The sequence below is a fragment of the Acomys minous genome (genome assembly GCF_964271855.1).
Source record: "Acomys minous genome assembly, contig: SUPER_14_unloc_2, whole genome shotgun sequence".
Taxonomy (NCBI): Eukaryota; Metazoa; Chordata; class Mammalia; order Rodentia; family Muridae; genus Acomys; species Acomys minous.
Genome location: NW_028182184.1, coordinates 156,556 through 180,422, shown reverse-complemented (window position 1 = coordinate 180,422; position 23,867 = coordinate 156,556). Strand labels below are relative to the sequence as shown.

The 23,867-nt window shown below is 46.7% G+C and overlaps 1 protein-coding gene across 9 annotated transcripts in view; it reads right to left on the bottom strand.

Moving 5' to 3' along the window:
* LOC311583969 (transmembrane protein 184C-like) overlaps positions 1-16,824 on the bottom strand; it is a 31,021-nt gene extending 14,197 nt beyond the window's left edge. For 2 of the 9 annotated variants that reach the window (XM_084803389.1, XM_084803397.1), the window contains exons 1-4: positions 9,447-9,596; positions 3,055-3,233; positions 2,814-2,962; positions 2,273-2,489 (exon numbers count right to left, since the gene is read on the bottom strand). In XM_084803389.1, coding sequence (XP_084659515.1) covers positions 2,273-2,489; positions 2,814-2,845 — 249 coding nt within the window. In that variant the 5' untranslated portion in view covers positions 2,846-2,962; positions 3,055-3,233; positions 9,447-9,596. Of the gene's footprint in view, positions 1-1,286; positions 1,347-2,272; positions 2,490-2,813; positions 2,963-3,054; positions 3,234-3,801; positions 3,910-9,446; positions 9,597-10,075; positions 10,649-16,557 lie in introns of those variants that run through there. The other 7 variants (XM_084803392.1, XM_084803391.1, XM_084803390.1 and 4 more) reach the window with 7 other exon arrangements.
* Positions 16,825-23,867: the final 7,043 nt, after the last annotated feature.

The window sequence follows — 23,867 nt, the reverse complement described above, 5'->3', positions numbered from 1 at the left end:
AGCATTCTTTTAACTGTGGAGCCTGTCTGAAGTTTGACCACTAGTTACTAGGTTGTTCTCTCCTCATTTGCTGAAACTTAACCCCTAATGCAAATGGCCATATTTGGAGAAAAGGCTGATGGGAAATGACGTAGGTGAAATGAGGTCATAATCTCACAGCCCTGGTGATCTCAGAATTGTCTGTCAGCCATCTGAGGGCTCAAGAGCATGGCCTCCTGCAACGTGAGAGGACCTTCCCTAGACTGCCACCCCGCTGGTCCCCCCCCCCCCCATGATATTTGACTCCAAAATAGTTTTCAACACTGTGAAAAAAAAAAAAGTCTTGTTGAAGGCCCTCAGTTTATTTTATGTATACTTAAATGTGTTCTTCTATGCGTGTGAGCCCAGGTGCGCATGCGTGGAGTCTGTTCTCCTTCCATCTTGTGAGGCACGGTCTCTGCAGCTTCCGCTGTTACATGTCACACAGCAGGCCAGCTGGCCGGCTAGCGTGCAGACAGTTCTGTTCCTGCCTTCCATCTTGCCTAGACACCACTCACGAGGGTCAGAGATGGAACTCAGGTGGTCAGGCTTGCGTGCGTACTGCTTTACCACTGAACCCTTTCTTCAGCTAAAGCGTGGCATTTTCTTATGGCAGAGAAAGTACATTAAGCAATACTCTCATACCTGTCTCTGCAGTTTAAGTTGTTCTGAGGTCTAGACTTGGCAAATGCATTACTTTGGTTTATTTGCACGCCCCATTAAATATCCTTATCAGAAAGTGAGGGGCTTAGGATGTTAGCAGTTCACACTGAAGATTAGAAATGGTTTTTTAAAACTACAGTTGAAGCTCACAATTAAGGGAATTCTTAAGCAGAAATGATACACATTTCATTTACCTTTCTATACTATATCCTAAGGAACACTAAGTGAGGACATTATATTTATGTTAAGATTGCTATACCCAAGTTTGGGTGGACAAATTTCAAATAACCTAAAAACCTATAATTATTAAAAAAGCCAACAAAAAATTTAGTGATTAAAAGGATCCTACAAATGTCTGACACATTGTTTAAAATATTTTCCACAATCAAAAAGGGGGCCATCGGCATGGTCATAACTCTTCTGAGATAAAGTGTTTCTCAATAAAAGTATTTCTGGTTATTATTAATTGATAAATCCAAATTCACTTTATGCATAGATTGTAGATTTATGGTAGTTATTCAGTTTGTAATACTTCACTACTGTCACATGACGTCAACAAACAGTAGAAAGTGGGCCAGAGAGGGTTCAGCAGGTAAGGTGCTCGCCTCCAACACTGGCGACTTGAGCTCCATCCTCCGCACTCCTCATCCTGGGAACACAGAAGCAACTCCCCTAAATTGTCCCTCCACAACTGGGCCATTCCATGAACACAGCAACGAATACTTTTTTTTTTTTTTTTAAGTAAGGAAAGAAATACAACTGGCTGTGCATTAAGGCAGCACTCAGGGAAGCAGAGGCAGGCAGATTGCTGTGAGTGGAGGTCAGCCTGGTCTACAGAGTGAGTTACAAGAAAGAAAGAAAGAAAGAAATGAAGGAGGGAGGGAGAAAAGGAAGGAGAGAGAGAGAGACAGAGACAGGGAGAGATGGGGGGGTGAGAGGGGAAGGGAGGAGAGAGAGGGAGAGAGACTGAGAGAAAGACAAGCGACAGACCGGAGGGACTTTGTAAAAACGTGTGCTTCGATTAGGGAGTAACTTCAGGTCTGGAAATGTAGCTCAGTTGGTAGAATGCTTGCCTGCCTCAAATGCACAAAGCCCCGGGTTCAACTCCAGCACTAAACAAACAGAATGATGGCTACATCTATAATCCCAGCGCTCGGAATGTAGACGGAGGAGGACCATTCTAGGTTACAAAGCATCTACATTAGAGACTTTATCTCATTAAAGAAAGAAACAAAGAAAAAGATGTAACCTCAAACGTAAAAACAATTAACAAAGTCAAATGAACAGGAATCCTTTAGTTACAGGAGGCGGGCTAAAAGCTTATAAAACCCAGAACGTAACTTCCAAGGTAGTTTATTTGATCTGGTCAAGCCCCAATGTCTGCACAGCAGCTACTATTTCAAGAATAAAGTTCTTTCAGTCCATCCTGAGCAGCTGCCTTAACTATTTTCTCCACCAGGAGGTAACTCCACTTGTAGCGGCAGAATAAAATCAGACCAAAGACGAAATGTTTCGCAGACCACCAAGAAGGCGGACAAAGGGACTCTGTCAAGCAGCGTTAAGAAAGAGGAGAGGTGCTGGACCCTCTTACCTTGAATTTCTTTCGTTCCCAAACACATACAGGAATGGCTATCAAGATGGAAACTCCGTAAATAAGTACGAACAGGGGTCGGATCCATCTCCTCCAGCTGTTCCGGTTGCATGCGCAAGGCTTTTTCATAAACAAACCAGCTTTCAACAGCTGAGTAAACGAACTAAACCAAGATCTTTGCTGGTTCGGTTCTTCGGTTGTTTCTTGTGCTGACTCACTATAAAGAAAAATTTACCAGCCGCTGGCGCCCCGTCCTTGGGTCGCACTGTGCTGCCGGCTGCCGCAGCGGTGGCCGCTCGGGATGCTCGCAGGTGCGGGCTGCATCCTCGCCGGCCAACCCGCGTGCACTCGGTGCTGCCGTGGCGGAGTCGCCGCCTCACCTGGGGGTCACCCAGAGTCTCGGCTGCACCATGCTTCCGAGGACAGCGGGGTGACCCGGGGATTCTGACCTGCGGCGCGTAGCCGGCCGGTTCCCTCCCTCCTGCTCTGGCAGGCGAGTCTCCGCCCCCCGGAAGACCCGGTCCCGCACTTCCTCACTCACTCATTCGAATCTTCCTCTCTAGAGGAACTCATCTTCAAAATATAGGAGGTCACTTCCGTTTCCGTTCAGGTCCAGGAAGCGAATGATTTGCAGCGAGGTTCACGCTGGGCAAACCTTGTCCGGCAATGCTCACCTTTGTGATTGGTCAGCTACGGAGGATGGGTGTGTCTGTAACCTAGGTTACTCAGGGGGCGTGGCGAGGGAAATGGAGACTTCAGGATTGCTGGCCGCGCTAACTTACCTAGTCTTAGCGTCTCGGAGAAGGGTTCTGGAAGTTGGAGGAACTGGGCACGTTTCAAAAACACCTGCTACATTCTACCTAAAGTCTTAGTGAGGGGCAATCGATGTGGAGCGGAACTCAAAACAGCCTTTTTCTTAGAATGCTCCTCACTTGTCTTTATGGCTGGAATTGGAAGCCGGCTGGAAAAAGATAGAACAGGAAACCTCCGATTAGATGTCAGTCAGTTGCTAGAGTTTAGGGCCTTACGGAGGGATTTCTTTGCATAATTTCTGGACCCGGCAGAAGAATCATTCTAAAAATAGCTTATTTGAAAGTGACAATATGAAATGTTCACATTTGGGGGAAAAAGCCTTAATGATTTAAGTTTCAAAAGGCCAGCTTTCTGACTCGGAATGCTTTTAGCTGTAAAGGTTTACAGATCAAACAAGTGGCAAATGGAACCTTAAAGTGTTTCTAAATCAAGGGAGCAAGCAAACATCTGTGTCCCGATTAAACACACGAACAGGGGCTATCTTGTGATTTTCTGAAGTAACACTTAAAAGTACTGAAAACTCAACAGATGAGAAAAATTTCACAGATGAGAAAAACTTCAAGTGATTAATTCACTCAAATATTGGCCTACTAAGCAACACAATTGTTTTCTCTGACCATGGACTCTGCTTGGTTGTTGAAATATTTGCCATCACCTTCAACCAGGGGAATTCTGCCTATAAGGCAGGTGGGCCAAGGCATGGGCCAGAGTCTCACCGAGATCAGACGAATCATATATCGTTTTCCTCTGTAACCCCGAGCGTGGACTCTGATGTCTGCAGTCTTTGCCCCATGCTGTCCTGATCTCCGTTTTGCAACTTTCCTTAAAGAGGTTGTAGGACTTTTGTTTGGTCTACGCCAACTTTAAATTAAGATAATTGGTCTTAGGGAAATTCCTGATCACTATCCTGGCATATGCGTATCCTGGCATACTGTTAAAGTTCCGAGAACAAGAGAAAACTCCTGCTTTACAACTAGATATCACTATATCACTATTTCTTGGCCAACGACAGTCTTTTTAAACAGGCTGTCTAGCATGGCTTGTTTCTGCGTGTCCAGCCACGCTCTTATTGTTGCCTACAGCTGTCTTCCCTATTCTTTCTCATAGGAAACCAGTCTTGACTTAATTTCTGAAATCTATTTTGGTACTCTAGTAGCACCATCCTTTATGTTTCGCTATTGCCATTAACCTGAATGTTTGTTTGTGTTTCTTATACTGTGAGTTCCCCCAGAAAAAACTAAAATCCTTGAACCATTAAGAACCACTATTAGCTGGGCAGTGGTGGTGCGTGCCTGTATTCTCAGCACTCAGGAGGCAGAGGCAGGTGGATCTCTGTGAGTTCAAGGTCAACCTGGTCTAGAAAGCAAGTCCAGAACAGCCAAGGCTACACAGAGAGACCCCTGTCTTAAAAAAAAATAAAACCAAAAGAAACAACAAAAAATAGTATTATGAAGGCAATGAAAAGACAAGTCAAATGCAGACATGACTGCACATGTTTGTGAGCTGGAATTCATTTTTGATGAAACTTCTACACAGAGAAATTAGAAACAGTGAGTTTTTCATTTAAACTTGTTCACTCATAAAGATGCTGCTTTATTTTGAAGATGTCCTACTTCTCTCCTTTCTTCCTTCCCTTCTTCCCTTCCTTCTTTCCCTCCTTCATTCTTTCCTTTCTTCCTTTCCTTCATTCCTTCACTTCCTTTCTTCCCTCCTTTCCTCCCTGCCTTCCTTCTTTCCTTCCTTCCTTCTGTCCTATCTTCCCTCCTTCCCTTCCTCCCTTTCCCTCCTTCATTCCCTTCCCTTCCTTCCTTCCCTCCTTCAATTCCTTTCTTCCTTTCTTCCTTGCTTCCTTTTCTTTCTTGACAGAGTCTCCCTGTCAAGATCCGATTGGAACTCACAGGCATCCACCTGTCTCTGCCTCCCCAGTGCTAGCATTAAAGCTGTGTACCCCACAGTTGATGGTTTAAAAGCAAGATCCACTGAGTTTAAAGGGCTCTGCAGTGAATCCAGAGAGAGAACAAGGGTCTGGAAAGCCAAAGGATGAAGATGAAGACCTCACTTGTGTCACTAGGTCCACAGAGGCTGGAGGTCCTGGCCTTGCCTTTGTTCTCTTCTGCTTTCCGTGAACTCTTCTAACTCTCTCCTGGGTAGCTACATCTTTGCCTCTGCTTAGCAAGTTCCTAATGGAGAAATTCTCATTTCCCCCTCAATATCCTCAGCAAAGAAATGTCTTTCTTATCTTGTCTTTTCCTTCCCTTCCCCCTCCCCCAGTTGTATTTGGTGCTATCCTAGGTCTCTGGGCTATCTAGCCTCTGGTTCTTGGCCCTCCAGGCAGTGTCAAAGGTAGGTTCCTACACGTCCCTCAACCCAAGAATGGATAAAGAAGCTGTGGTACATTTACACAATGGAATAGAACCCAGCTGTTAAAAACAAGGACATTATGAAATTGGTCAGCAAATAGGTGGAACTAGAAAAGATCATCCTGAATGAAATATCCCAGACCCAGAAAGACACGCTTGATATATGCTCACTTCTAAGTGGCTATTAGCCATGAAGTACAGGACAACCATGCTATAATCCATAGACCCGAAGAAGCTAAGTAACAAGGAAGGCCACATGAGAATCACTGTGAAGGGGAAATAGAATGGATGGGGGTGGGGATGAGAGCAGGAGGGATCAGGTGGGGGGAGGAGGGAGGGATCAATGGGTTCACTTTATAAGATCCTCATTTAAACCACTGAGATCAACATTTACATGAATATTTCAATCGCCCTTACTCTTATTCGCAAAGATGTGTTACCAGAGTCATCCAGTTGATGATTCTCAGGTTCTCCAGTTTCCTCACAAGAAAAGCAACAGAGTGTCTTGTGTCACCCAAGAGATTTCAGTAATGAAGGGAGGGACGGGTACTCTGAAAGGAACGCCATGTCCCGGGGCCTTTAAAAATCCTTCCATACGACGGATGGATGGATTGAGCTAGCCAATACGGGCCTGTGGAGAAAGGCTTCTTCCTCTGTGTTTGGTGGCAGCTACACAGACAAGAGCATTAAGGAACTGTGTACTCTGTGTACTCTGCAGGGCTCTCACTCTGCCCAGACAGATGAACTGTGAGACTGGAAAGGACAGGCAAATAAAGGCAAATCCCATCGGGATTCAAGTGCACCATGCGGCAATGACCTGCGAGTCTCCAGAGGTGCAGCCTACAGCAAGCTTGAGCATCAGGAAGTCTCCATGTGTTGGTGAGGATTCTTGGTGTAGACTCTTTGGGCTTCTTCTCATTGCTGGAGTCCAGAAAGCCAGAAGAAGAGTTCCTGACACCTAGTGGACCAGCAGCCTGGACCCCAAAAAGCACAATGAGATGCAAGGGCCTGACCCCAGCCACCTGTGGGAGCCAAAAGGCCACAAAACCCACCAGGCCATTCTTTTTTTTTTTTTTTTAATTTGTATTTATTTTGATTTCATGTGAATTGATGTTTTGTCTACATTTATGTCTGTGAGAGGTGTCAGACCCAGTCTGGAACTGGAGTTACGGACAGTTGTGGGCTGCTGTGTGGGTGCTGGGAACTGTACCTGGGTCCAACTATACAATTCTTGTTGTGCGGCAGAATGTTCCGCTCTGCTGATACTGCTAATCCAAGCAGTGTGTGTAGATCACACCTCCAGCAGTTCAGTTCAGAAAGCCCCAAAATGTTTGTGTTGTAGTAATTGCTGCTGCTGTAAAGCCTTGCCAGCAGGGAGGGTGACACCTGCATCTGCTTAGAATGTGCTGTTCAAACAGTAAAAGACTGATGGGCCTGGCACGTGACAGGTGACTGACTCAGTGCTTAAGAGTGCATGCTCTTGCAGAGGCCAGAGTTCAGTCCCCAGCTTAATAATTGCAGGGACAGAGGAACTAACTCTCTCTTCTGGACTCTGTGGGCAACTCATGTGCACATATGACCATAATTAGAATAGCAATAATAACAACACTTAAAGATGATAGGAAATAAATGCTATAAAAGCCCAGGGCCCGACCTCTCGGATGTTTCCAGTAGTCCAGGAGTCTGGGGAACCCTGGGAAATCCTTTCTATGGAGAAAGGCAAGTAGCAGCACCTCCCACAATCTACCATAAAGAGATATAGCAGGTGGCGGGCTTCAGAACAGAGACCACGTTCTCATCAGCTTGGGTGCTTTGCACTGAGCTATAAAGCCACATGACAGGCCTGCTTTCAATGAGCCCTGACGCAAAGAGACACTGTAGTGTCTGACCCAGCCCACGTAAGTTCAGTGGGTGTGCATGCTGCATAAGTGCTGCTTGTAGACTGCCAAACCACAGAGAAAGCACTGCTGGCTTTGGGAGCAGGCTTGGAAGAAGGCCACATTGTCACTATTCTTATTTGAAAAGCTGTCCTTAACTTCGCTGCTGGGTCCCGAGAGAAGGGAAACATCAGACTTGGGGACAATAAGTGATTAGGCATCCTGAACTGCCCATTATAAACAGTGCTTTTATGGTAACTAAACCATACAACTGGGCACACTCACCAACATTTCATTATAGGGCAACCCTGGCAGACCCAAAAAGTAGCATATAACAACGCGCAAGCAAATGAATAAACTTGTGACTTGTTGGGAACTGATACAGACTGACTTAAAATGTCAGTCACTGCAGGCTGACATTACATACAAGCTGGAAGAGAGAAAAAGAAACAGCCGAAGAGCATAAACCGTGGCTGTTCCAATCCTCCAGGTGGCATGCCCCAGGAACTCTGTGCTCCCCGACAGGGTCCGTGAGTATCTGTGATACTGTGGCCCTTTGTCACTGCGCAGCTCCACTTTTCATAGGTGCTGCGAGGAAACACCATAACCATGGCAACTTTTTTTTTTTTTTTTTTTTTGAGACAGGATTTCTCTGTGTAGCCCCGACTGTCCTGGACTCGTTTTGTAGACCAGGCTGGCCCCAAACTCACAGCGATCCGCCTGCCTCTGCCTTCCCAAGTGCTGAGATTAAAGGTGTGTACCACCATGTCTAGCTCTCACGGGCAACTCTTACAAAAGAAAACATTTAATTGAGGGCTGGTTCACAGTTTCAGAGGTTTAGTCCATAATTGTCATAACAGGAAGTATTGTAGCGTGCAGGCAGACGTGGTGCCTGAGAGGGAGCTGAGAGTTCTACCTGTGAGGGCAGGCAGTGAGGAGAAAACCGGCTTGAGCTTCTGATACCCACCCCTAGTGACACACTTCCTCCAACAAGGCCACACCTACTCCAACAAGGCCACACCTCCTAGTAGCGCCACTCCTTGTGCTCCTGTACAATCACCCCAGGTGCGGTTTCCCAGAATATGCGGTTCTTTCCCGAAGGGACTGTGCTGTGCTGTGTGGTTCAGGCCACTGGATCTAGTGCAAATGGCAGGTGTTACCTCAGGCTAAAGTATTCCATTGCAGGTGTAAGCCTCTGTCCTGCTTTGAGTCTGATGTCAGTTTTGGGTGTTTGGCTCCTGGCTGGTGGCGGTATTTGTTGGGAACTCGTGGAGCCTGTAGGAAGTAGAGTCTCCCCGGTAAAAGCAGGTCACAGGGAGGGTCTTTGAAGGTTTTACCCAATGCTGACTTCTGCCTGCATTTTGGGGTTCCCACCACACATTTCTGATGCCAAAAACTAAACTATCCTACCATGCCTTCTGTACCCGGATGGAGAGAAACCCTCATGAACCAAAGTAAGCCTTTCCTCCTGACCTCAGTTCCAGCAGGCTTCGTGGTCACAGCCATGTGACAATAACCAATTGACCCTCCCAGTACCCTCTTCCCTGACTCCAGCAAGCCACGCTAACTGGAGCAGGTGTCTCCGCATGGAAAGTCAAGACCTGACATTTCCTTCACGTAACGTAGAGGGGAGGAGTTATTTGATTTTATTTCTTATGTGTGGGGGTGTGTTGTCTGCATGACTGTTGTGCATCCTGCCTGTGCCTGCTGCCCATGGGTATCGGAGTCCCTGGAACTGCAGTTATGAATGGTGGTGAGCTGCTGTGTGGTTACTGGGAGCTCTAGAGCAAAGAACTCAAGAGACTTAGAAGGGAGGGGCGTGGGAGTGGATTTTTCACGTGTTGCTTAGAGAGGCATCCAACTCCTCTCTAAGCTTTATTTCCCTAAGTGGTGCCAGAGAAAAGCATTCGTAAAAGAAGTGTTACTGCTTCTGTGCTGCTTTCGGGGCCACTTCTTGTGGTTGTAGCTGCTACTGAAAGAGGGAAAGTGGTTACAGTGGCAAAAAGGCAACAGACCTGATACAAAATGACCCAAGTTCAGCACGGAAAATAGTCAAAGGACTCCATTAGTCTGGGGCGGACTTGGCCCTGGGTGTAAGCCAGGATAGCTGAGTGGTGAACGCACCCCGAAGGCCTGTGTGTTGAAGGCCTTGGCCTCTAGGATGGTTCCACTGGGAATGGCGGCTGGTCCTCGGGTCTCTGGGGCGTGCTCTCAAGCGCCCCCTTCCTCTTTGTCTTTTGCTTCTCGGCCACGACACCAACTGTTCTCTGCGCCCTGTGCACCCTGGTGAGGTTGTTTTGATAGGAATGCCAGAGGCCCTAAATTTTATGGGTCTGTCCAATCCATCTTGTAATTTGTGAGCTAAAATATTTTGTTTTGTTTTTGTTTTTGGAGACAGGGTTTCTCTGTGTAACAGCTCCGGCTGTCCCAGAACCCACTGTGTAGACCAGGCTGGCCTTGAACTCACAGCGATCCACCTGCCTGTGCCTCCCGAGTGCTGGGATTAAAGGCATGCGCCACCACCGCCTGGCGTGAGCTAAAATATTAAACTCGAAAACCAGACTACAGACAGTACTCAGGAGGTAGAGGCAGTCGGATCTGTGTGAGTTCAAGGCCAGCCTGGTCTGCAAAGAGAGTTCTAGGACAGCTAGGGCTACACAGAGAAACCCTGTCTCGGAGGAAGAAAGAAAGAAAGAAAGAAAGAAAGAAAGAAAGAAAGAAAGAAAGAAAGAAAGAAAGAAAACCAGACTTACTTGCATCTCTCTCTCCGACTCCCTCTCCAATCCCCCCTCCCCTTCCACACTACAGTTGGAGGATACAGGGCCAACTTGAGCCAATCTGTCAGAGTTGCTTGCTTTCTCTCCATTCCTCATTAATAAAACTGAGGCCACATAGCCTTAAAGAAGAGTCTAGAGACACCAGAGGCACAGTCCTCTCAGGCTTCTCAGGGTATCTGCAGGGTAAAGACAAACAGTCACACTTTTTTGTTACTGCCAAACAACAGTTTTTGAGTGAACACTGGTTGCCACACAGCATCAAGCATGATTTCTGACTAATCTAGCCAGGGTTTCCGCTAAAAACACATGATAAATTAAGTCAAGTGCGTCAAGGAAGAGTTCAACAGAGGGACCACTTACAGCAGGTGTCAATGAGGAGCACAGAAGCCGTTTGGGATAATTCTGTAATGAGTCTCTAGACTGTGGAGTTAGACAGGCTGTGGGCAAGACCGTCAGCACAGAGCTGTACGTGGACGCGCCCTCCAGGGGGAGTGGAGACAGTTAATTCTCCCCCCTTTCCCACCCACTCCTGCCCTGCAGAAGCCGGAGGATGAGGGAACCTGCTGCTGGGGACCAAAGTCAGCCTCACTGGGCAGGAAAGAGGATGAGGATGAGCTCAGCATGCCAAAGAGAGGGGATCCAGCCAAGAGCAGGAAAGCCAAAAATATTAGGAATAATACTTACCCTAAAACATCCCAACTCCTCACTGCTTCCATCACTGGCTAACTTTTTAAAACTCTTATTCCGAGAATGAATGAACTAGAAAGCAGCTATTTGGGGCAGAATTCTGCGTACACATACACTACACAGTATTGCTTATTTTTATTCTATACCTGTATAAACAATGATTTATGAGCCAGGTGCAGTGACACATGCCTGTAATCCCAGCATTCAGAGAGGCAGAGGCAGGTGGATCTCTGAGTTCAAGGCCAGCCTGTTCGACAAAGCAAGTTCAGGACAGCCAAGGCTACATTGAGGAATCCTGTCTTGACTTTAAAAGCAGCCCAGCCTGGTCTCAAATGTACTACACAGACAAGGCTGACCTTGAACTTCTGACCGCCGCCCCCCGCAACCTCAGCTCTGGAATGCCAACACATCCTATTTTTCATGCAGTGCTGGACACAGTGAACGCTAGACGAGCAGCCTTCCAGTGAAGGCCGTCGATAGCACCCATGGGTTCCATGTTATTCTAACTTTTCTTTCTAATATAAACTTGAAAAGTCCGAGCATACTTATCAAACAGAGGCCACAAGCTGGCCAAGCCGACCCGCGCCTTTCACTGTCACCGACCCTCCTGCACTGTCGCATGCACAGCGCCTTTCACTGTCACCGACCCTCCTGCACTGTCGCATGCACAGCGCCTTTCACTGTCACCGACCCTCCTGCACTGTCACATGCACAGCGGTCTTTCACTGTCACCAACCCTCCTGCATTGTCGCATGCACTGTGCCTTTCACTGTCACCGACCCTCCTGCACTGTCGCATGCACAGCGCCTTTCACTGTCACCGACCCTCCTGCATTGTCGCATGCACTGTGCCTTTCACTGTCACCGACCCTCCTGCACTGTCGCATGCACAGCGCCTTTCACTGTCACCGACCCTCCTGCACTGTCGCATGCACAGCGCCTTTCACTGTCACCGACCCTCCTGCACTGTCGCATGCACAGCGCCTTTCACTGTCACCGACCCTCCTGCACTGTCGCATGCACAGCGGTCTTTCACTGTCACCGACCCTCCTGCATTGTCGCATGCACTGTGCCTTTCACTGTCACCGACCCTCCTGCACTGTCGCATGCACAGCGACGCTTGCGCTGCCTTCCACTGTGGTACCAACTCCCCACTCTGTCCTCACTTCGTGTATTAAACTTAGGTGTTTCCACTCAAAACGACACTCAGTCTTAAGGTTTGGAACTTAAATTTCAAACCACAACAATTCAAAATTCTTTCGCAAGCTCGCCTCTGTTTTCTAGACACCAAAGCATTTCTTTAGATCCTTTTTGGTTTTACAAGGGTCGGGATAAAGCAGGTAGGCACTTGCCAAAAAGGCACTCAACAGTGTTACAACAAACAAAGCCCTGTTAACTGTGGCTACAGGGTACATCCGGTCTCTTCACGTGTGGCTAAGCTGCGTAGCCATACAAGCCCTTTAGACAGCCATGACGACAAGTGGCAACCTTAAAGGAGCCCAGAGTTTACATAACAGCTATTCGGGCTCTCCGTTCTCCCCAGTCCTCACTTCAGATGCCACGCAGCACACTCAACACGAAAGCTGATGAAAGGATTCTCAAAAGACGGCAGCATGACCTCAGGAGAAAAGGAGGAAGGCTCCTCCCCCTCACACTCCTACCTCAGGGCTAGTGGCTATGGACTGAAACCATAAGCCTTAACAAACCTTCCCTCGTTATAAGTTGCCTTCGGGGGATGGAGAGATGACGTAACGACTTGCTCGGTGGGTAGAAGGCTGTCTGTGAGAACATGGGGGCCTGAGTTCAAATCCCCCATACCCTTGTAAAAAGCCAGATGTGGCACCACATGCCTGTCATGGGGACTACGGGGAGCAGAGACAGGAAGAGCACTGTTATCTCAAGGAGAGACTTTGCCTTGAGGGGGTGTGGCAAAGAGCAGTATGTCAGGATACCTGATGTCCTTGTCTCCAAGAATCCTGCTCTCCACTCCTGCTCAGGCACCTAGGCTCACCTAGACTCCCCAAAAGTCCCCATCTTACTAGTGAAATGACACCTGAACTCTGAAGTCCGGCCTTGGCTGTTCTCGCCTGGCGTCTGTGACTCTCTCCAAATTCATCTGCTTCCTCATTCCTATTCATTTACTCCTCACCCCATTGTCTCTAAGTGTGACCCCTCTATTGCCCTTCCTAAACTTCCTCCTACGATAATGTAGTTTAAATGCATGATGTCCTCCACAGGGTCATATGTCTGAACACTTGGTCCCAAACTACTGACACCATTTGCCAAGGCTGAGGTACCTTTAAAAGGGCCTTGCTAAAAAAATAAAAATATAAATAAATAAATAAATAAAAGGGCCTTGCTAAAAAAATAAAAATAAAAATAAATAAGTAAATAAGTAAATAAATAAATAAATAAATAAATAAAAGGGCCTTGCTGAACAAAGCCACTGGGATGGCCCTTGAGACTTTACAGCCTGTCGCACTTCTTCTTCACTCTGTCCCTAAGTATAGATGTAACATGGCCGGCCAGCCTCCTGCTCCCTACTGCCTGCTGCCATGTCTTCCTGACCCTGACGGACTGGGTCCCTCTGGAACTGTGACCCAAAATAAACCCTTTCTCCTGTAAGTTGCTTTTGTCAGAGTTTTTTTTCACGGCGATGATAAAATAGCTACAACACTCAAGGCAGGGGCCTCAGGGTCTGCCCTGAACCAATACTGTCGTTCTCCCAGATTCCGCGGTAGGCTCCCAGCATCATTTCCTGTCTCCAACTCTAGTATCTCTAGACTCATTAGCTCTGCTCTCTCTCCCCGAAACACACAACCATCTCAACACAAAACAACTAAAACCCACCATCCTTCCTGCCAAGACTGTTCCTCTGCCAGCAGCCAGAACTCGCCGCCCACAGCCCGGAACCAAAGACCTCACCTCGCCTGGATCCCCACACCCAGTCACCAACCCCTAAACTGGGGCACTCCTCCTGCCACTAATCCTGTCCCAGGTTTGACCTCCAGCCAAACTCCATCCTTGGTCTCACAGACAGAGGACTGAATGCATATGTTGTCAGTGCCCTGCTCAAAACTTCCCTCTGCCTTCACCTACCCCACATGCCCTCACAGACGCCCTGACCTGTCTGCAGCCTCGCTCCCACAGCCACTCAGGAACAGGCAGCCACACTCGCCCTTTACCTGAAGAATTCCTCTTCCCCACTCAGCAGAACCCCCTAGCCCTCCTCTGGTCTTCTGAGTTACTGCAGAATGAGTGGGTGGCCCTGTTCAAAACGCTTGGTCTACAAAGAAAGTTCCAGGACAGAGAAACTGTGTCTCTAAATAATAAATAAATAAATAAATAAATAAATAGGACCAAAAATGTTTCAGGATTTTTAGATTTGGGTTGAGACCCAACTCAAAACACCAAATTCGGGGCTGGAGAGATGGCTCAGAGGTTAAGAGCACTGACTGCTCTTCCACAGGTCATGAGTTCAATTCCCAGCAACCACATGGTGGCTCACAACCATCTATAATGTGATCTGATGTGCATTGTATACATAATAAATAAATAAATCTTTAAAAAAATACACCAAATTCATTAGTTCCATATTTAAAAAAAACAAAAACAAAAAACCTATGCATGTGTGCAGAAGACAATTTTAAATAATTTTATGCAGAAAAAAAAGTTTCATAATGTAGAATTTTCCACTTGGAACCTTGTCAGCACTCTAAATATTTCAGGATCCAGATTCTGGTTAGGAAGCTCTGTGTCTCTGCTGTCTCCTTTCATGCCCTGGAACCAATCAGTCCTGTTAACTACGGCAGAGCATTCTATACTTCAACATAAATGAAGTGACCTTTTAGATAATTTCAGTAAGCATCACTGGAACTCTACCTTGTGTGTAAAGTCTCCTCTAGCAAGGAGGTGGCACCAGCAGGCCTCAGCAACGCCAGGTGACACCTCTCCCCTATCGACACAAATACATAGGATAAACGAGCTTTTAAACTTTTTAAAAAAGATTTATTTATTTATTAAGTTTACAGTTTTTTTGCTTGCACGTACCCCTGCACACCAGAAGAGAGCACCAGATCTCATTATAGATAGCTGTGAGTCACCATGTGGTTGCTGGGAATTGAACTCAGGACCTTTGGAAGAACAGGCAGTGCTCTTAACCTCTGAGCCATCTCTCTAGCCCGCTTTTAAACTTTTTTGGGTTTTTGAGACAGGGTTTCTCTGTGTAGCCTTAGCTGTCCTGGTCTCGCTTTGTAGACCAAGCTGGCCTCGAACTCACAGCGATCTGCCTGCCTCTGCCTCCCAAGTGCTGGGATTAAGGCGTGCGCCACCACGCCCGACCCTTAAACTTTTTTATACTGGCAACACATACCAAGTTCACTACTTTTCCCAAAAGTTAAAAAAGAAGACTAAAACGCTGCACGGATCGAATCCGTTCACTTTACCTACCGTCCGTATACTACAGAAGAGGAAGACCAGGCAACTTGCCTGAGGCCACACAGCGAGCAAAGCTGGCTTCTGTCACTGTGACTTGTGACTTAATACCTCTGCTGCCTTTGACCTGAATGTCACAAAACACAGCAAAGCCATCTGTCACAGTGACAAAAGTACTATCGGTCAGATTCTCAAATAATTATATTAACATGCCCATGGTACTCCATTCCCAGGCACTTTAGGCTTTATCCTCAAATCTTGCAAGTTCTTTTTTTCCTTTTTTTTTTTTTTGGGGGGGGGTTGGTTTTTTGTTTTTGTTTTTGTTTTTGTTTTTTTTGGTTTTTCGAGACAGGGTTTCTCTGTGTAGCCTTGACTATCCTGGATTCACTTTGTAGACCAGGCTGGCCTCGAACTTACAGCAATCCGCCTGCCTCTGCCTCCCGAGTGCTGGGATTAAAGGCGTGCGCCACCATGCCCCACTCCAAGTTCTTTTTTGGTTTTGGTTTTTTTTTCTTCTCCTCCCTTTGATAGAACGAGATTGTACAGTGGCTGCTAGACAGGCTGCAGCGACCATATAATCTGAAAACCAGAAGGCGCTGGCGCTATACAGGGGGTTCAGTGTGTGACCGTCACCTGTGACTAGGCAGAAATCCCTTCAGCTGGGCTTTCCTATTTAATCAATGAGAGGCCTGTATTCAGCTCTACACTTCAAAACGTTGTCAGCTTAAAAGAAAAAACAAGCCCATGACCATGTCATCGTCTTTGTTGGTAATTTAGGACAGTTTGTTGTTGTTGAGCTGGGGTCTCACTATGCATCTCTGGCTGGCCTGGAACTCACAGTGTAGACCAGACCAGCCTCTTCATCGAAGTGATCCTCCCGCCTCTGCCATCCAAGTCCTGGAATTAAATAAAGGCTTACACCACCACACTTGGCTAGACCGAGTTCTCTTAATAATGATTATAAACAGTTACCCAAAGTTTTTTTTTTTTAATGTTTGATGTGAGCACTAAATACTACCACTCACCAGGCTCAGAAGGGCCCCCTGCAGCCAAGGTAGTGAGGGGGCTTAGGCAGGGGGACCGATGAGGCCAGCCTGACCCACACAGTGAGTGCCAGCGAATCAATGAATGAATGAATGAATGACCAACCAATGAGAGTTCTGACTAATAAAGAAACCTTAGGTGCTGAGGGCTTAAGTTAAGTACCAGCTGCTATGTGATGACGCCAACTTCACAGCCTGAGTAAAAAGCACTCAATTGTCTAGAAACCATTACACACCCTGCATGCAGGCCTGAGGGGACACCGCCCCAGCTAATCAAGGTCCTCCAGCTACCCACCTCAACACCACTTGCTCCCAGACAGCATTGCTTCAGCACCCAAGGGCAGAGGTGCCTGTGGGTGAGCAAATCAGTGAGTGAGGAGGAACCACACTCCGAGATGAAATACCGAGTGGCTCAGGATTAGTTATCTTCCTCAGGAAACAGGGAAGAAATTCTAGTTGGACCGGGGAGGCCAACCTAGCTAGGTCAGAGGCAGCTGAGATGGGCGTGGCTCCTGCCTCGGAAGGTGAGCATCCGAAGTTTCTGTCCGGTTGTTTCTCAGAAGGTGAGCATCCAGAAGTTTCTGTCTGGTTGTTCAGGAACAAGGGCGCTGATGCAGAAGCAGTCCTTTGGCCAATCGAGGAACTATGTTCCCATATTTGGAAAACCAAGCTGAGTAGGCCATGGGTCTATCAGCCGTGAGGGGATGCGGCTCCCGGCAGCCATTTCCAGCAGCCTGAGGGTCGTCTCTAGTCATGCAGTGACCCTGACTCATGACTTCAACATGGAAAAAAATTGCAGGCCCGTGGAGAGGTTACGAAGCAGAGGCGGGACTCAGTAGAACTACTGTAATGTGCCGCCCGCCAAGCCTTAAGACGTGACTCGGGGACAGAAGGTTGGCAAGGGTGTGGGCTTCTCCAAGAGAACTGCAGAAAACGAGACTGCAGAAAGGTGGGGAACAGAAAACGAGGGGGAGGAGGCACGGATAAGCAATTTATTAACTCTCTCAATACTAGCCATTTACGTGTGCCACTCTGGTGACTCTCAGGTTACATCTCAAAAAGGTGCAGAGGAACCCTTTCTCCCTTCTTTTTTTTTTTTTTTCCCTTAAGATAAATTATATATAAGTGAGATAAACTAGGTATGTCGTGACGCAGGAGGCACTGAGGCCGTACAGGGGCTCCAGGTTCACAGCTAAGAAGGGAGACAGACCCTCTATCTTGTGCTACGTGCAATTCTTGCTTTGCTGCAGGCAAGAGACTTGAGCTGGGCTCCAGGTGAGGGGCTCCTTTTCCTTCTCCTGTCTCCGTCATCTTCCTGGCTCTCTACTTGGCTTCTGTTTGTACTCGCCTCCCACTCACGCACCTCCCACCTGAGCGACTCACCCTCACACGCCTTCCACCTAAGCTAAAGTTTTTCATGTACAAGGTGTTTAGAAACACAACTAACAGGGGCTGGAGAGATGGCTCAGAGGTTAAGGGCACTGACTGCTCTTCCAGAGGTCCTGAGTTCAATTCCCAGCACCCACATGGTGGCTCACAAGCATCTATAATGTGATCTGATGATCTCTTCTGGCCTGCAGGTGTACATGGAGGCAGAGCACTGTATACATAATAAGTAAATAAATAAATATAGAAAAAAAAGAAACACAACTATCATTTTGCCTTTACATTCTAATGCTCAAAGTCCAAGTTCAATTTTTAAAAAAAGTTCTCAAGGTTTTTTATTGTTGGTTCAGACCAGTCAGTCATTTCTCAAGTCATGAAATGTACACTGGTTTTCTCTGCTTATAGCACTGGGCTAATAACTCAAAATATGGAAAACACAATTTAGTCCTAGAGCTGTGCCTAAGTAGTACAGCACTAGCCCTGCGCACACACACAGGCCCAGGGTCTGAGCCTGACCGCCTCAAAAGTCTTAAGAACTCCATGGATTCATTAGTTACAGATCATTTGCAAAGGTAGTGTTTGCAATTTCTCACACTAAGGCTTTTGTAATGAACGTTCTCTACAGGTAAAGGCCTGGGGCTGGGATACATAAATATAAAGCAGATACAGGATGCAAAAACAGTAAAACTGTATGAATGTTGTTCATTGTTCAAAAATACAACAAAACTATCAGTAAGCTAAATCTCCCAAATGGAATCTATGTATAAGACCATCACGCAAGTATGACGGAATTGCGGTATTAAACTACTAAAGGTCTAGCGGCCAGCATAGTGTGTCGACCTTTGATCAGGAGGCAGAGGCAGGAGGACCTCTGTGAGTTCAAGGACAACTTCCTCTACAAAGAACGCTTCAGGCCATCCACAGCTGCATGGAGAGTCCCCGTCTGGGGTTTCTCTACGTTATCTTGGCCATCCTGGACTGCTTTGTAGACCAGGCTAGCCTCAAACTCACAGCGATCCAACTGCCTCTGCCTCCCAAGTGCTGGGATTAAAGGCATGCACCACCACGCCTGGCTAGTTTCTGCTTTTCAGGGAGATAAATACCAGCTGGTATTTATTTATTTTATCTTTTTTTTTTCCCCAGAGCCGAGGACCAAACCCAGGGCCTTGAGCTTGCTAGTCAAATGCTCTACCACTGAGCTAAATCCCCAACCCCTATTTATATATTCGTCTGTTTATTTATTTATTTTTGAAGCTGGAAGACAAATATATGGTGGCAATTATAAAGTTCTTTGTCTTTTTATACTTCGGGAACATTTTGAACTTTTATTTCCAGTGCTGGGGATTAAACCCTGGACCTCACGCACACCAGGTAGCACTTTGCCAAAAAGCCATGTCCTTGGGTCTATTTTGAAATTTTGAAGTTAAAAAAAAAAAGTGTTAAAATTTTCTCAACTAAAAGGTAAAATAAGAAACAGGAGGATCTGGCTATGGTTGTGCAAGGCTTTAGTCCCAGCACTTGGAAGACAGAGGCAAGCAGATCTCTGTGGATTCGAGGTCAGCCTGGTCTACAGAATGAGCTCCAGCACAGCCAAGGCTAGATAATAGAAATTCTGTCTAAAAAGAAGATATTCCTGTCTCAAAAAAAAAAATAAAAATAAAAAATAAAAAAAAGAGGAAGGAACAAAAAGGGGAAAGATGCAAATAAAGAGAAGAAAAAAGAATTTTGAGTGGAAGTCTGTGCTTTGCAATGGATCTTGAACCAAAATAATTTCTGAATATCTACACTTATAAACTGTCAATTTTATTTACAACAATGACCACAATGGTCACAATTTGAAATTTACATCGTCACTGTACTGAGCTAATAAGGATATTCTATAGATTATTAAATGTGCACTTTCAGATAACCAGGGTTTATCACTGTAACATTCCCTGCTAAAGACCACAGTTACACACGAGTTACATCCCCTTATTTTGGGATGCCTTGTTAATTGTGGTCTGGGCTGGGGAAATCAGACAAAGCCACGGCTACATCCCACCTCCACGCAACTGTCATTTGGATATGCAGCTAAACCTCTCTAAACTGTTTCCTAGCCTCTAAGTCATGACAACACAGCACAAGTGTTAATATATAATAGTCACGAGTTAGCATCAAGTACAGCAGATAGTCAATAAGTAACCATTAGCTATTACCATGCACATTTAAATAAGAAATGTTTGGATTTTTTAGATTTTCTTTTGTTTTAATGTATGAGTGTGTCTTTGTGTGTATATGTGTGCCGTGTGCATGCCTGGTGTGCACATAGATCAAAAGACGATGTTAGATCCCTTGGAACTGAGGTTTCAGATGGTTGTGAGCCACCATGTGGGCGCTGGGAACCTAGCCTGCGTCCTCTGCAAAAAGTCACATGTGTTCTACTGAGCCCAAGGAAAAGTTTTTTAAGTGTACATTTAAATAAACCTTGTCGGGACTGGAGAGATGGCTCAGAGGTTAGGAGCACTGACTGCTCTTCCAAAGGTCATGAGTTCAAATCCCAGCAACCATATATTGGCTCACAACCATCTATAATGAGATCTGTATACATAATAAATAAATCTTTAAAAATAAATAAATAAATAAAAATAAACCTTGTCCCCGAGGTTTCATTTGTAAAGGAATCAAGTAAGACATTCAAGACACTTTTACTCAGAATAATCCGGGCAGTTCAACACTCCTCCTCCAAAATTGAAACAAAAGCCAACTTAGCAATTTTCCTTTAAAAAACAACAACAAAAAAAAGCTTTTAGAAAATCAAAGGCGAAGTTGAAGGACACTGAATGCCAGAAGACACAGTCTTCACATTTAAATTTCTAACAAGAGACTTCGGACATGACAAAAGACACTGTTACCTTAAAGTGTGGTCAGATGTAAAGTTGATGAATCTATACAAGGTCACATCCGCACTCATTCAAACCTTGATTTACAGTAAGAGCACACACCTGGTGCAGGCCAGGCTTGCCCAACAGCTCCCAGGACAAGCTCTCTCCCAGAAGTCTCCAGCTCTCTCTCCTCTGTGAAATTCCTTTAGCAAAGACAAATACTGCCACTAATGGGCTATGGTCTTCCAGCATGAGAGAGAATGACTTAATGTCCCCAAGCACAGCCCAGTGATGTGAAGTATCTAATGTTCTGGTCACTGGTGTCACCATCTCAACCTTCAGCAGCTGGGGACAGCCTTACCTGGCTGCTGGCACCTCGGCTGGGCACGGTCCATTCGGGGTCTAACCACAGCCTTTGTGACATCTCCGACTTGACACTCACATCACTGTGAATCGGGTTCCCACAAGGCATCAGTGAGCTTTACTTATTTTATTTCTAGAACGTTCCAGCGTTGTCAGAATGTGGTTCCTTCCAGAGTCTGACAGTTCTATGTTCTTGCTAAGCAGTAACAGTGATTTGGGCAAACACATTGTTTAGGAGTAGTGAGTACCAAAAAGTTAGCTAAGTGCTCCTCTTTACCCGAAGAAAAAGGCCCTATAGATGATATAACCTGGTTTTTATCTTCGAGTTTATTCTGAACACTTCTGCATGTGTCAACCCAGCCCCTGTAGTAACCTAATGAAACACGTTCACAACTATACTGAGCTGGACCCGGGCCCGCTGTTACCAGGTGGCTTCATTTGGACCGGGACTGACAGGCCACACTGTCTGTGTTTGATTCTTTCAGCCGGTTCTGGTTACTTTTGTTTTGTTTTGAGACAGGGTAACCCCAGCTGTCCTGGAACTCTCTAAGAAGGCCAGGCTGGCCTCAAACTCAAGGGTCACCTGAGTGAATCTTGCCTCCTGAGCGCTGGGAAGAAAAGCACAGCAGCACCAACACCTGGCTCAACAGCTGCTTTAAAGAATAAACACCAAGGGGGCTGGAGAGATGGGCCAGTTGTTAAGAGCATTGCCTGCTCTTCTAAAGGACCCGGGTTCAATTCCCAGCACCCACATGGCAGCTCACAACTGTCTGTAACTCCAAGATCTGATACCCTCACACCAGCACACATAAATTTAAAAAAATAAAATAAAGAAAAAAAAAGAATAAACACCAAAAAGCAAAGCAAGGTCCTCCCTCCCTCCCTCCCTCCCTGCCATGGTCATCAGAGGAAAGCCTGTGAGGAGCCAGCACTCACAAGGCTGGGGGAAAGGTCATAGCCTAGAGGCCAGCCAGGCTGCTCACCTTGACTGCGTCTCAAATAAACAAGCAAAGGTAAAGAAGCCCCAGGGAATGGGACTGATGAGTGGCCGGTTCACAAAAGCACAAGGACATCAGCTCACCGAACAGCCCACACTCCCAGGGAGCAATGCCCTGCCACTGGTGGACCCACTCTAAAAGGAATCAAAGACCACCTGTGATGAGAACAGCCTTCCTAGCCAGTCTGCCCTTCTCCCAGCTCAAACCCCATCCTAATTATTTTCCCAGCCACCCTACTTTCCTACAATGGACCAGGCTGCTGAAATAGACTCCAAGGGCAGGGCAAGCTGAAGGCTTATCCCAGGCGAGGCCCTGACCACAGTGCGAAATGGGGGTGGGGTGGGGGGGTCCTTGGTGAGTTCTTCCTTCAGGACAAAAACCATGCATGAACATTTTTCTATTCAGGGAAAAGTTAAACTTTTTTTTCTTTTCTTTCTTTCTTTTCTTTTTCGAGACAAGGGTTTCTCTGTGTAGCCTCGGCTATCCTGGACTGGCTTTGTAGACCAGCCTAGCCTGCAACTCACAGTGATCCACTTGCCTCTGCCTCCCGAGGGCTGGGATTAAAGGCGTGCATAACGACGCCTGGCATAACTTGTAATTTTATGAGCTTTTCAAATACTTTACTTCTATACTGCTCTCATTTCCACTTAGTAGCCGCATTAGCACAAATCTACAAAACCAATCCCGACAAAACAAACAGGAGAACACCAACACAAACTGTCCTACTAGGATTTAACAAATATTCAGATGTGGCCTCAGGCCTAAAACAATCCATGGCCCACACTGACTGCACCATGAACGCAGATGTAATTAGTTCAGTACTCTCAGATGGGTTCCACTCATGGTCCAAAGTGGCTTTTTGGTCCTCTTGACAAAAGGCAACCTCCTACCCGCCACCCCCACCCGAGCAGGCTTCCTGTCAGTCACCTGCACCAGAATTGGAATCCCCACCCTTTTATGTGTCTCACATTGGCCTAAAACCTGCTGTGTAGCAGGGAATGACCAGGAACTTTTGATCCACCTACCTATATCTTTTAAGTGCTGGGATTACGGCCTATGCCACTAAGCTTGACTCACTGGTGTTGGGGACAAAACCTCACTCTACGGACTAAACTACATCCCCAGCCCTTGGAATGCTCAACAATAAGACAACTTGCCAGACCAAGAGAATGGATGGCGCTCCTCAGCCTGCTCTCGGTTTCCACAAGCCCGGCCTCTCCTGCCTATGTCCTAGGGCCGGGACTGAGCCAGAAGCAAGTGACATCAACCAAAACCATCCCCTAAGTTCCTATGTCTGAGTCACCTGGACAAAATCGGGACCAGTGGAGGGGAAAGTGTCTCCTGGGTCAGTGGGAGCCTCTGCACAAGCACCTCACGGGCTCCAGCACCTTCCACGCCACTTCAGTCAGCCTCCTGCGATCCACTGACACTCACGTGCACACAGAGAGCTGACTGTCTTTCCAATCTCTCAAATCTCAGCATAACATGTACGGGCAACATAAGAGATTTCCCCAACCCAGCACACAGAAAGAAAGATGCCAGCCCAGGCAGACCCGTTGTACACAGTGGGGGTGGGCAGCTCACACTGAACCAGACCATCCGAGCTTGCTGCGGAGCACCTCACCAATGCCTTGGGGCTGCTGGCTGATGCTGTTCTCCCTACAGGCCAGGCACTCTCCATTAAACACACAGGAACGTAAGTGTTACAAGCACCTAAAACCAGGCACTGCCTGGAAAGCTCACGGTCCTTTACAGTGCTCTGAAAGAGGACACTGGTCACGCTACACGAGGGGAGGAATGACAAAAGCAAGAACTAAAAAGCCATTGGAACAAAGAGTCCATTGAAGTGAGTGGATGATCTCCTGATCTCCCACATAAGTCACTGACTCTCTGGAGCTCCTCCAGCCCACCCCCCATGCTGTGTCCAAGTCTCTCCCCCACCACACACACACACACACACACACACACACACACACCACATGCCCCTACTCTAACCA